This window comes from Sabethes cyaneus, chromosome 3 (genome assembly GCF_943734655.1).
Source record: "Sabethes cyaneus chromosome 3, idSabCyanKW18_F2, whole genome shotgun sequence".
In the NCBI taxonomy this organism is placed as follows: Eukaryota; Metazoa; Arthropoda; class Insecta; order Diptera; family Culicidae; genus Sabethes; species Sabethes cyaneus.
This window is the reverse complement of record NC_071355.1, coordinates 83,990,153-84,004,183: the sequence shown is the minus strand read 5'-3', so window position 1 is coordinate 84,004,183 and position 14,031 is coordinate 83,990,153. Positions and strand designations below refer to the sequence as shown.

At 38.5% G+C, this 14,031-nt stretch overlaps 3 protein-coding genes across 4 annotated transcripts; 1 reads left to right on the top strand and 2 right to left on the bottom strand.

Moving 5' to 3' along the window:
• On the bottom strand, window positions 1–2,243 carry LOC128742136 (26S proteasome non-ATPase regulatory subunit 11). The gene is made up of 4 exons (XM_053838371.1): window positions 2,140–2,243; window positions 1,266–1,859; window positions 931–1,200; window positions 1–871 (listed from the first exon to the last, which is right to left on the bottom strand). Exons 2-4 carry the CDS (start codon window positions 1,800–1,802, stop codon window positions 428–430), a joined length of 1,251 nt encoding a protein of 416 aa, XP_053694346.1. The 5' UTR covers window positions 1,803–1,859; window positions 2,140–2,243; the 3' UTR covers window positions 1–427.
• An 8,008-nt stretch (window positions 2,244–10,251) lies between these two features.
• LOC128743153 (plancitoxin-1) lies at window positions 10,252–11,602 on the top strand. 2 transcript variants are annotated; one of them, XM_053839677.1, is made up of 3 exons: window positions 10,252–10,401; window positions 10,483–11,441; window positions 11,520–11,602. In XM_053839677.1, exons 1-2 carry the CDS (start codon window positions 10,304–10,306, stop codon window positions 11,438–11,440), a joined length of 1,056 nt encoding a protein of 351 aa, XP_053695652.1. In that variant the 5' UTR covers window positions 10,252–10,303; the 3' UTR covers window position 11,441; window positions 11,520–11,602. The 2 variants fall into 2 exon arrangements, with proteins under 2 accessions (XP_053695652.1, XP_053695653.1); XM_053839678.1 differs by having other exon boundaries at window positions 10,483–11,549.
• A 212-nt stretch (window positions 11,603–11,814) lies between these two features.
• LOC128742782 (transmembrane protein 68) lies at window positions 11,815–13,611 on the bottom strand. The gene is made up of 5 exons (XM_053839237.1): window positions 13,101–13,611; window positions 12,883–13,021; window positions 12,719–12,822; window positions 12,290–12,651; window positions 11,815–12,213 (listed from the first exon to the last, which is right to left on the bottom strand). The coding sequence occupies exons 1-5, from the start codon at window positions 13,171–13,173 to the stop codon at window positions 11,905–11,907; spliced, it is 987 nt and encodes a 328-aa protein (XP_053695212.1). The 5' UTR covers window positions 13,174–13,611; the 3' UTR covers window positions 11,815–11,904.
• Window positions 13,612–14,031: the final 420 nt, after the last annotated feature.

The following is a 14,031-nucleotide window of genomic DNA, read 5'->3' as shown; positions in this document are numbered from 1 at the left end:
TTTGCTGAATTTACGGTCTTACTAAACCATGTTACTGTTAAGAAAGCACTTCTTTGCTAAAGAATCGGATACTGTTGCGCCACGCTGCATCAATCCAACAACATTGTTTCTCGCAGCTCATTCATGGTATGTCAAAATTGAGTAATCATTAATTAACTTTATAAACCTTATTCAATTTTTTCAAGTTGCAATTCTGTTAAACATGTTTTTCTTTGTCCAGAATTGTGATGGCAAACAGTCGACACTGCCCTGCAAGGAGTGTTTCGTTTGATCATTATAGTTAGTATTTGTGAGAAAAAAAAGTCGAATGCTCGCCAATTTATTATGAAATGACAAAAACCTACATTAAATCTTCGAAGCGCCGAACAAGGGGACAACCTAAATAGAAAAAGTACCTATACAATGTGGAGCACGCTTCAGTTGCTATTTACGTCAACTTCTTGGCCTTCTGGTACAGTGTGTCTACTACCTTTCCCATATGTTGTATCGTTTCTAAAGCGGTTTCATACGTTTTATCTACCGGGGTTTCTTCGAATACGATCAGTACTCCGATGCCCTGATCCAAGATACCGCTGAATTTTTTGTCCAGGATCATCTGCGACAGCTTCTTCTCCACCTGGGCGATCGGCAGGGCAATCTGCTCTGCTATAAAGTTGACCTCGACGCGAGCGTACGGTTCGATAATGCGGCATAGATTCTGCTCCAGCATCGTATCATACAAGGTGCCGAGATGCGCCTTCACAATCACGTCATCCTCCAGTTCGTGCTTATACTGTTTCAGTGCATCCTGAAAATCAGCCAACGAGCGCTTGTGCGAGGCTTGAGCAACTGCCTTCATGGCGTCGATATCTCGTCCGGAATAGGTGATTGCCTGAAAGTAGTAATTTCGGTTTCAAAAATTAGCATCACAAATATACTTTTAATTCGTACCAATTTCCCGCTGACAATTTGGTTGACATCGTCGCTCTGGCCGAGCATAATCTTGCACAACAGCATGTACTTCAACGCAGTCAACGCCTTCTGGCTCTGGACACTATCGAAGCCCTCAAAAGCTTCGTAAAAATAGGAAAAGGCTGTCTTAAAATCTCGTTCATCTGCTGCATGCAGAATTCCAGACTGTAAGTCCAACGTTGCCTGTACCTTCGGCGGACAGTAGATTGCATTCGCTGTTGTCCTAGCGGAGGTTAATGCGGCACGGGCCTACGTTTACGTAGGTTTCATTAAGGGATATTACAATTCTTCATTATTACATTCATCTTACTTACCTTCGGAAGATTACTAAGTGCATGATAAGTCTTACTCTCAAGTAGTTGCACCTCGACCAACAAATTTTTATCGTCCAGCTTTTTAAGTTCCCGTAGTAGTTGACTGCCGAGAGCTAAAGCTTCCGTGTACATGGCGGTGTCAAAGTATAATGCAATTAGTCTCGCTTCCAATGATTGCCGCAGGAACGTGCGCTTCTCTTGCTTGGCCCACTCGATACATTCCTTGCAAAGTTGCACTTCGATTCCGGTTTCTGCTTCTAGATCCAGGAAGAGATCCACCAACGATCGAACCAGTTTGGCTGCCTTTGCTTTGCTCAAGAAGCTAAGGAAAGGCCTGGTCACTTTAATAAGATCAGCCAACTCTTTGGCCTTTCCTTCCTTTTTATAGGCCTCACCGAGTTCCATGATTTTTTGCTCTTTTTGACGAATCTGCTCCTCGTCATTCTCATCAACTTCCAAGTCGGCAGCAATCTTGGAGAGGTCCTGACGGTTCATCTGCAGCGACTGAGCGCGGTCAAACATCATTGCCCCTGCCATTGTGCAAAGCTGTCAGTGATTTAATCGCTGGTAATGCGCTTTGTTATCCGTTTTTGACTATAAAAAGAAAAATTCTTTTAATAATACGTATGCAAAGCGATGATTGTGCAAACATAAAGACAAGCGGAAGGCAATTTGAAGGTTGTGAGAAAGAAGATATTCGAGCACATACTTGAATTGAGGACGAAAGCTTTCAATCGCACAAGTCATTCAATTGCTACCAAGGTTCATTGTAACCAGATGTCAACAAGCGAAGGAATTAGTCAAATTACCATGTAAATTCGTTATATTTTAGGACTTTTCAACGATAATTTAAGGGAAAACACTGTTAACTTACCGTGTATAATAAATTTACTAGCTACTGGATATTTGTGCAGAAAAATTTTCACGGTTTTTTGCGGCTAAAAAACTCCTCGTTAAACTTCGTAACTTCTACCTCTGCGTTAGTTTGACAGTCACTCGGAGAGCAGTTTTTTGTAAGGTTGGTAGTCTTGCAAATTTGAAGCAAAATGGTAACCACATCGATACCATCCGCCCAAGGGGTTTCCAGTAAGGCGTAGAGGTGCGTAGTAATCAGAGATTACTTTTGTAGTCATTTACGAATTGGCCTTGCCAGCGTTGAAAGAGATTTCGTAGGCTGCTCGCACTTACAGGAAATCTCGTGCCGAACTGTCAACGCGTGAGTGTTGACAAAAGCAAAAATACTTCCCTTTCTTTTTTTCTCACGCAAAACCCTGAACAATATCAGCAACGCTGGCAAGGCCAATTAATTAAGTAATCAATGGTAATCAGCTGACAGAGATTCGCGAAGAGGAAAAAATCTAACGTCATATGCAGCCGTCAAATGCAGCCGATCTGTCAAATGCAGCCAGTCGTTATTGTTGGTCAAAAATGGAAAAGTATTGATAATTCACATAAGTTTTTTGCTGGTGTTTTTTTTTTTGAAAAACACATTTAGAGTTGAATAAGCGTTGTTTTTCTGAATTGTAATTAATGTGTTTGCGAAAACTGAATTAATCGTGGGCCAATCAGCACTCAAATATGTCTTTATAAAACGCACACTTTACATGTCCAATGAGGAGTTCACGCACAAGTTAGATTTATTTACCCGAAAATGAAAGCAAACTTAATAATAAGAAGAAGAACAGCCAAAGCATGAGAAACAGAAGGTCGTCTTCGCGACTCTCTCTCTCTCAGGTAATCAGTATATAGTAATCTATCTTAATCTTAAGTAATCATTGGTAATCATGATTAATTTATAGTACCGTCGAATTTCGCTGGTTGGGCCTTCAATACTTGGGCTTCGTTTTAGTTGGGCCTTCGCTAGTTGGGCTATTGCCCAACTAAAACGAAACAGGATGTCAAAATTGGTTGACAAATTAGTTCTAATTAGACGTCAACTCTTACAAGGGGTGAGCAAAAGCGTATCAACTTGTAATTCGCGTTAATTAATTTTCAATGATATCAATGGCATAGCTTCCGATACATTGTTCTCAACGTATTGAATAATTAAACGCGGACTCGCCTAAGTCTATACGGCTATGCAAATGCACTTTAATTTGGTCTTTTTGAAAAGTAGCTTTTTTATACGGCAGACTTCGCAGCTAGAGCACAGAGAACAGATTAACAGGCTCGAGGGAAGTAATCGATTTTTTGTGTGTAAAATCTGTCGGTAGCGCCCTCCAGAAATAGTTTGCCAAACGCATCAAAAAATATCCATGTATTGTCAATTGCAAGGAAAATTTTACCACCCAAAGTGCGATATCGCTAATAAAAGTGCTATTTTGCATTAAATCGTTTCGGTATGTTCGGCGCACTTATTGCTTGGAAGATAACGAAAAAGTGCGCCGAAGATACCAAAACGATTTAATGCAAAATAGCACTTTTATGAGCGATATCGCACTTTGGATGGTACAATTTTCCTTGCAATTGACAATACCTTTATCAACATTTCTTTGTGCTGGAGTTACATAGCAGCGATGGCAGCGACATCAAGATTTAGTTTGCCACTTACTGCTCGAGGGGTGCTCTATTGAAGGATTACTCGTAGATTACATAAAAACCTTTTACACACTTTTTGTCAATTACCTGGTAGTCTGTTCTCTGTGGCTAGAGTACAGGACTATTGTTTACATATCTGCACACCCAGTAAACCATTTGGTTTGTATATCTAGTATAATCAATATATATACACTCTGATGACAGCACCAACCAGCCCACAGATAAAGAACAGATAAATAACAGTGAGCAACTTTGACAATGAAGTTCCCGATTCACAGACTTGATACAGATTGTTAGCACCATGTTTACCATCAATGAGTCCTGTATAGTAATACAGCGACACTGGCATTATATATATATATATATATATATATATATATATATATATATATATATATATATATATATATATATATATATATATATATATATATATATATATATATATATATATATATATATATATATATATATATATATATATATATATATATATATATATATATATATATATATATACTAGCTGACCCGACAAACTTCGTATTGCCACAAATTAACCTGTGTTGTACATAAATCATGAATCTGGGATGATCTTTGTCACAATCTCGAGTTTTGCAAGCCCCCCAGTGGGCGGCGCTTCCGACGGCGGGTCACCGGCAACACTCGCGACCGTCTCGTCCTGAATGATCTAGTGTTACTATAGATAGTTTTTGTGGTCTTGTATTGACTAATGTTTTATGGAAGAGTCTCGAATTTCTCGAGTTCGAGTAGTTTTTGAGTTTCGCAAAAATTTCTGTTTTATTTGTATGAGAGTCCATATCCCCCTACCACAGGGGTGAGAGGTCTCTAACTATCGTAAAATAAATTCAAGACTCCAAAATCTCCCACATGCCAAATTTGGTTCCATTTGCTTGATTAGTTCTCAAGTTATAAGGAAATTTGAATTTCATTTGTAAGGGAGCTCCCTTCTTAAAAGGGGAAGGGGTCGTAATTCACCATAGAAAAAATTTCTGCCATCTAAAACTCCCACATGCCAAATTTGGTTCCATTTGATTGATTAGTTCTCGAGATAAGAGGAAATTTGCCTTTCATTTGTATGGAAGCCCACCCTCTTAAAGGGGAGATGGGCCATAACTCGCTTTCTAAAAAAGAGAGGGGTCTCAATTCACCATAGAAAAAAATCTTGCGTCCAAAACCACTTACATGTCAAATTTGGTTCCATTTGCTTGATTAGTTCTCGAGTTATGAGGAAATTTGTTTTTCATTTGTATAGGAGCCCCCCCCCCCCTCTTAAAGTGGGGAAATCCATAGAAAATATACTATAGAAAATATTCTTGCCTACAAAAACACCCACATGATAAATTTGGTTCCATTTGCTTGATTAGTTCTAGAGTTATGAGGAAATTTGTATTTCGTTTGTATGAGAGCCCCCCCTCTTAAAAAGGTCCTAATTCATCATAGAAAAAATGGTTGCCTCCAAAAACACCCACATGCCAAATATGGTTCCACTTGCTTGATTAGTTCTCGAATTATGAGGAAATTTGTATTTCATGTGTGTAGAAGCACCCCCTCTTAAAGTTGGGAGGGGTCCTAATTCACCATAGAAAATATTTTTGCCTCCAGAAACCTCCACATGCCAAATTTGGTTCTATTTGCTTGATTAGTTCCCGAGTTATGAGGAAATTTGAATTTCATTTGTATAGGAGCCTCCCCTCCTAAAGTGGGTAGGGATCCCAATTCATAATAGAAAAAAATTATGTCTCCAGAAACACCCACGTGCCAAATTTGGTTCCATTTGCTTGATTAGTTTTCGAGTTATGAGGAAATTTGTATTTCGTTTGTATAGGAGCCCCCCCTCTTAAAGTGGGGAGGGGTTCTAATTCACCATAGAAAATATACATGCCCTAGTAAACTTTCACATGCCAAATTTGGTTCCATTTGCTTGATTAATTCTCGAGTTATGAGGAAATTTGCATTTCATTTGTATAGGAGCCCCCCTTCCTAAAGTGGGGAGGGGTCCCAATTCATCATAGAAAAAAATTTTGTCTCCTAAAACACCCACGTGCCAAATTTTGTTCCATTTGCTTGATTAGTTCTCGAGTTATGAGGAAATTTGTATTTCGTTTGTATAGGAGCCCCCCCTCTTAAAGTGGGGAGGGGTCCTCATTTACCATAGAAAATATTCTTGCCCTCGAAAACTTTCACATGCCAAATTTTGTTCCATTTGCTTGATTAGTTCTTCAGTTATGAGGAAATTTGTATTTCATGTGTATAGGATCCCCCCCTCCTAAAACGGGGAGGGGTCCCAATTCATCATAGAAAAAAATTTTGTCTCCAAAAACATCCACATGCCAAATTTGGTTCCATTTGCTTAATTACTTCTCGAGTTATGAGGAAAATTGTGTTTCTTTGGTACAGGAGCCCCCCCTCTTAAAGTGGGGAGGGGTCCTAATTTACTATAGAAAATATTCTTGCCCTCGAAAACCTTCACATGCCAAATTTAGTTCCATTTGCTTGATTAGTTCTCGAGTTATGAGGAAATTTGTATGGAAGCCCCCCCTTTTAAAGAGGAGAGGAGTTATAATTCCCCTTATAAAGAGGGGAGGGGTCTCAATTTACCATAGAATAAATTCTTGTCACCGAAAACACCCACATGCCAAATTGTGTTCTATTTGCTTGATTAGTTGTCGAGTTATGCAGAAATTTGTGTTTCATTTGTATGGGAGCCCCCCCTCTTAGTGGGGGGAGGGGTTTCTAACCATCACTAAACCCTTTCCTGGCCCCAAAAAACCTCTACATGCATATTTTCATGCCGATTGGTTCAGTAGTTTTCGATTCTATAAGGAACATACGGACAGACAGACAGACAGACAGACAGACAGACAGACAGACAGACAGAAATCCTTCTTTATAGGTATAGATATATAGATATATATATATATATATATATATATATATATATATATATATATATATATATATATATATATATATATATATATATATATATATATATATATATATATATATATATATATATATATATATATTGATTCTACTGTATATCTCGATTGCAACTGAGATATACGAAATCATATCTGAACGAAAAAGTTATATTACAAATTGTTACAGGAGGGTGGGGGGCTCGTAAAAATGACGTTTTTGGCGTTACGTAATATTTAGTAAGTTAATATTTGAACCTACGGGGTGAAGTGGCTGTCAAATTCATACATTTTCGATGTCCCACGCATAGGTACCAAAATGTAAATTTTGACAGGAACCAAAAAATTTGCTGGGAATTCCCCTTTACCGAGGACCATTTGAAAGTTGCTCTCTTCACTCCTACATGAGAAAGAGATAGCAACACACCATGCCCTTGATTTGAACGGCTCCAAAATCTGTCGGTAGCGCCCTCCAGAAATAGTTTGCCAAACGCATCAAAAAATATCCATGTACCTTTATCAATATTTCTTTGTGCTGGAGTTACACACTCAAAATAAATTTTACGTCAAAATTATGGGAAAAGTTATGTGAATATTTTCCATCCTTTTTCTGTACTATTTACGTGAATTTCACGTAGTTTGCATTAGTATGCGTCCATTTACGTGGAAATCAGATAGATGTTATTGTGTTTTCCAATAATGTTCAACCGAAAGTCACGTAACTCCCTGTAGAGAAATTTACGTGATTTTTCACGTGAAAAGGACGTGTGGATTATAGAGCTTGCTAAGCCCATTGCAAAAAGCTACAAAAACTTATCGTTTTTCACTCAAACGTATGTTTTTTACCGGGGTATAACTGGGGGAAAACAAAAACAAACGTGTAAAATCAATGTAGAAATTAACAACAGCAACAACAAATCGCGCGTCGATGTGTGCGTACGATAAACGTCAGCAAGCTCAATTTTGCGTGCATAGCAGCGATGGCAGCGACATCAAGATTTAGTTTGCCACTTACTGCTCGAGGGGTGCTCTATGGAAGGATTACTCGTAGATTACCTAAAAACCTTTTACACACTTTTTGTCGATTACCTGGTAGTCTGTTCTCTGTGGTCAAACTTGGACGATGGAATTATCGCGAGCGTCTCGTCTGTTTTTCTGTGATTCAGCCTTTTAGATTTCGGAAAAATTCTATCGAACTCTGTGCTTTTTTTTAAGTGTGTATATCGTATTCGCGTTCAGGCCAAGGGAATGCGCCATTAACGAGAGCAGCGAGTACAACATCGAACAATGAAAATCGATGTTTTGCTTTTTTCTTTTTTTTCTCGCTATGTTACTGCCATAGGGTGTTTGCAGAGTGCATATGTATTGGAGATCTGTTGGGCAGGCAAAAGTGACAGCTCCATATAAAACACACGGGCTGGGAAGAGCAAAATTTTTTAAATGATTTATTTTCTTTATTTAAAACAGAAATTACAAATTGCTTCATACATATGGCAAGGTAATACATCTGTTTACTAAATAAAAAAAATATTTTCAACAAATAAGCTAAGACGCGGTAGCAATGATCAAAAATGTAACTATGACCTATGTTAGCGAGATAAAACTAAACAAATATCAATAGCCAGTAGTTGCTTTCGGCTAAGAAAGCAATTTATTATGCTAAAACCAATTTTATATTCCGTTACTTTCAACTTGACCTATGTCGTATTCTGCTTCAAAAATCAGTATATTTGGGACACCGATTTAACGCGAATTCACCGAAACCCTAGTTACCAAAAGTCAGCATATATTTCAGGGAACATTTGTCGGTTATTTTGACTATTAGTTGCTTTAAAATGATGAATAATTTTAGAAAAAATGATAATTTTATCCAGCACGTTTTTGCTGCATCGAATAGGAAAATATGCAATGTGTGCCCAACAGATGTCTTGCATGTGTGCGTAGCAAAAGCCCTATTGAAATTTGACACTTTTGGAAGCGTTGACAGTTTTGGAAGCGCGATGTTATCCTCTGTCAAATACATAGCGAGGGATAGCACAGCGCATCCAGTGTTACCAGGTCAGGGGGCTGATATGACGTCACATTTTCGTTGCTCACATGAAAAAGGCGGCAAACGCAAAGCGATTTCACAAAACGAATTTAACTAACCATTTTCACAGTTTCATGTATTTCGCATCAATTGCCTGCCTGGCATTGGCTATGTGATGCTAAAACCTTGGCTAAAATCAAACTAAAACTAACAAAATTTAACAATTTCCACATCCGACTCGCTTGTCAGCTTGAGCCCATCTATGAAGCTGTCAGCTTGGGCCCGCTCTATGTTGGCTACGTTTTTTTTGTACAGGTTGGTATTGGAAGTGTCATTCCCGTGTACCAGGTCGATTGCCCATTTTCCCGCTGCCCAGAGCTTGATTTCCCGCTGAAATCCCGCTGGCCAGGATCAATTTCCCGCTAGAAATCCCGCTGAATCAAAAGTCATATTATTCTTTCGTTTCTGGTGCAATATTTTAGTAAGGCTTGCATTTGAAATTAGGATGATCTGCTGAAATTGAGAGGTTGCAATTGAATGAACATTATGCAAATTTACTGCATTCATGTTGACGAAGTTTTGGGATTCAGGAAACAGAAAACGAAATATTCTGTTATCCCTTATATAATGACAGTTTACTGCGAAATTTCGCAAGAATTATAAGATTAAGGAGTCTAAGAACACAGGCGAAAATTTCGAAAGAAGCTTTTAGCACAAATTCTTTTTCTGTGTCTAGCTATGATAAAAATCATGCAAAATTTCAGCAACGCTGGCAAATGGTTATGGTTTTTGGTGACAAAAGAAGACATGTTTCAATCTTTAGAAACACCCAAAAATCAAAAATATCTGTAAAGCGCATCAGCTCTTTGTTCTCGCCTTTATTTTGTTTTAGCACCGATTTGTTTTGGTTTTGTTATCATACAAACCAAATGATGTATATAGATACATAAGTGTTGTTTTGTTTCCAATTCATGAATCAGTTGGATTTTGCCATCCATTGGCAACGAATTAGTGCAAAACGGATTTGTTTGGTGGTCTTCTTTTTCAGTAAGTTCTAATGAGTATTTGTCAGAACTATCCCATTCTAGGTAAAAACCACGGAATTTTATAATCAACAGAATATACTGAACCATCTGCCAATGCATGAGCAGACATTAGAATGTCACTAAACGAAGTGTTTTGCTGTCAACCTCTCTTTCAGCACTCTTTTTGCCTATCAAATATCGCTAAATCGAGATCCCGCTAAAATCCCGCTGAGTTATTTAAGAAAACCGCTAGATTCCCGCTAGCCGCTGTTTGGTTATTAAGTCCCGCTGTCCGACTTGAAATCCCGCTAAATCTAGCGGGAAAACCGCTGATCTGGCAACGCTGAGCGCATCCCCTCGGTTCAGGCGGGCTGACTTGGTGCAGTTTGCTAAACTGGCGAAACTTCGTTAAAAACTTGATAATAAAAGTATTTATACTAAACAAACAAACAATTGACTCGATAACCAACGTACTTAAAAATTCAGTTCTTGGAAGTTAGAATTATGCATATGTTAGTAATCCTATTTTGGTGTCTATCGCTGCTTTTAACTGCCTCTTGTGAGATTGGATGCCGAGATGAAAATAACGATCTAGTGGATTGGTTAGTATTGGGGCTAAGGCATTATACTGGTTATACTAATATGAATTGCGAAGGATATTTTAGCGACTGTTTTCCTTTTAGGTATTATCTTTACAAGCTACCACACGAAGAATTTGATCGTAAATCGCAATCTACCGGCTTCCGATATGCCTTTTTGACTTCAGCTGAAAGATCGACACAGTGGAAACTTTCGGAACGTACAGTCAATGATAGTAATAGTATTCCTGGTAACACATTAGAACCTGTGTTGCTTGAAGGTACGGATGTCTTAGCTTTGCTGTATAACGATGAGCCACCGGAAAACAAAACCGATGGATTGCGAGGTCATACTAAGGGTGTTGTAGCTACGGATGGCCAAAGTGGCTTTTGGTTAGTCCATTCCGTTCCGAAGTACCCACCTTCTTTAGGGGAAAAGTATCATTATCCTAGCACCGGGAAACTTTACGGACAGAGCTTCCTTTGCATAAGTGTCGAAGCTGATCAGATGGAATCTATTGGTCAACAGTTGCTACTAAATGAGCCCCATGTTTATTCGTTTCAAATCCCTAGTAGTTTGAGGAATCGTTTTCCAAAGCTTGTTGAAGTGTCCGAGATGAAAACTGATGACACGCCTCCACATTACAGTATTCTAGACGTGAAGTCTCGTGGTGGCACTATTTTTCGCTCATTTGCCAAAAATCGTTTTTTTAAAAAGGAATTGTATGCCGATTTGATAGCCCCTATGCTGCAAGTTAGCCTCTTGGTTGAAACCTGGCAACATGGGGCCGGGAATTTACCGGATAGCTGTTTACATTTTCCTGTTTTTAATATCAAAGCTGTAAAAGTGATAGGAGATTATCGTTTCGAAACACTAAAGGATCATTCTAAATGGGCTGTTTCTGGAAAATCTGAAACAGATTATGTTTGCGTAGGTGACATCAACCGGCAGGAACATCAAAAAGAGCGCGGCGGCGGAAGCGTCTGCAGCCAGCTGAGTGTGGTCGCTGACGTATATCGAGGGTCCGTTGAAAACGTCGAAAGCTGTCCGCCGGATTTGTGAGGTAAGCGATGCTGTTCCTCATTGTCGAATTTTATTTTGATTTTTTATTTCCTCATTTATTTCAACTGTGGCGGAATAGGAAAAATGAAATTTATACTTTAAGCCGGTTTAACGCTGATCTCAAAAGCCCAAATTTTATATTTTTTTATGTTCATATATCTGTAAAATTTAAAATCATGGTTTTAGCAATTGATAGAATTATGAAAGATAGCCGTGATAATGGAACGGTACCTGCTCCATTATCTCCTTTGAGTTGAAGTTCTATCGAAAAAGGTTAAGATCAGGCTGCTAAACACTACGTTTTAGTTATCCCTTTTGCATTTGTATTGTGTGACAGATTAACATACCTATATAACAGACAACTAGCTCTGTTAAACGAAAACGTCCATTTTATTTTAAAGATGTGTTTAAGTACGAATACAATGTGATATTGTTCCTTATCCCCTTATTCTATACATGTTTGTTTAATATTTCTTCTGCTTGCTTATAAAGCGATCCATCAGTCCATGCAAAATACTGCCGGGTATCCGTTGATTCTGGTTGATCAGTTCTTCAATAGCATATGCTACTTTTTCCTGTAGCTGTTCCGGCGTTAGTGAAGGATCGTAATGAATAGGTTTGCCTAGGTGACTACGGAATTTCACAGGGAAACCACCGTATACCGGCCGAACTGGAAACCTGACTGCATTGTAAAGTCGTATGAACAATCGCTTTGCGAATCCGATTGAACGGAATCCTTCGCGTAGATTTTCAGTAAACATTGGAATGATGGGCTGAAATTGGAAAATACGATATTAAATTATGAGATTATAATGCTATTAACGGACAGTAAACAAGAAATAACAGTACCGCTTTTGACTCGATGGCTACTTTGGCGAATCCTACGCGCCGCTGCCACAGCAATTCATAGTTGCTGTCACCAAATTGAGCCTCGTATACGCCTCCAGGTGCAATTGATAGCATGTTACCTTCTTTTAGCACATTTGCACAAGATTGCACCGTGCCTGGACTAATCTTCATTACACGTGCTAAACAGGCCCAACCTGGAAGTTTGCCTAGGAAGCGATCCCCAACGGTGTAAATTAATCTTGATCGCTTCAGGTAGACACGAGCTACCAAATAGTACATATCTATTGGTATTGCACCGTGGTAGTATATAATTAGCGCAGGACCGTTCTCTGGCAGGTTTTCAATTCCGCAAACTTCATAACCTACGATGGAAGTGCATAAGCGTATGTTGCAATAATTTAGAAACTTGCAAGGATCAAGACATTTTACCGTGGAAAATCCAGCCATGAGCATCCCACACCACGGCAACCAGAGTTCGTGCAACATCCCAGAAATCAAAGTCTCCATCGTTGTATACTTGCAGTATAAACCGGCTAAAATTATGAGAATGAAATCATCGCTGTCTAATGTACGAGTTTAATTGTGTGACTGACCTGTGCAGTCTGTATACATAAAGAAACGAAATAGACAGGTAGATCAATAGCACAAAGAATGTGGGTAGCACGAACGTAATCATTAACGGAGTCAAAAGCCGATAGAGCCATATTGAGTAGTTTAAATCGACGTACTGGCCTGTGGATTGGATGGTTCAGCTTTATTTTCTCGCGATCAGAAACACATCATTACAGTTGACAAATGACCCCACACTTACCGATGTAATTAAAAATTGAGTTCAGCACAGTGTCATTGTTCAAAGCAATCAATTCTTCCGCTACGGAACCCATTGTAAGGTTTAGATCTCAATTGCTAAATATTTTCGCTCTATTAATGATGCTCTTGATCCTGAATGCTGAATCACACATGTCTATATGATACTAACTTCAACTTTCTCTATAGACATTACAACAGCATAATGATCAAGAATTGATTTTTCTTTTTCTACTACCTACTGATAAAATAGTCCGTGAATAATGTGCAAGCACCTTTATTATAGATGTTTTGCAACTATTTATTCACATTCCTTGTGCCACAAATTGCTTTGAACCCATCATTACACTATCGATGTGTTGATATGTTAAATTCAAGAAGCACTTTCATCATGACCTCGAAAACATTCAGTAGCGCGTAAACAAAGCGATGCCGTGGTAAAGTGTAAAGAAGCTTTACCTAAAACTCAACCGTTTCGCAAACTCGCGGCCTTCCTCTATTCAGTGTTCGATTTCGATTGTCACTGAAAGTGCTTTCTGCGGTCTATTAGGTCTATTATCAAGGTGTTTACAACACAATTCCTTTGAACGTAAATGTAAACAGACAAACGTCACTTGGCTGTCAATTTCAGTTAAACAATACTAACGAGCCTGTAACATCAAGAGATACAACACCATCTCCGAGTAAATTGATTTTACAATATTTACAGTTTTCTATCAACTTTCTCACTGATTGTGGAATTCTACTAATGCGCTCGAAACTAATTTATAATTAATTTTTTTAAGCTGAAAAATGCCTTAAAAATGTAGGCTGCCTGGTTACCACATCCTCTAGTCTTCGATTCATTTGATACCTTTGATATCCTGGTGCTCCCTCTCATTTACCATAGATATACAATAGAATGTTAATGATATAGATATACAATGAATAATGGT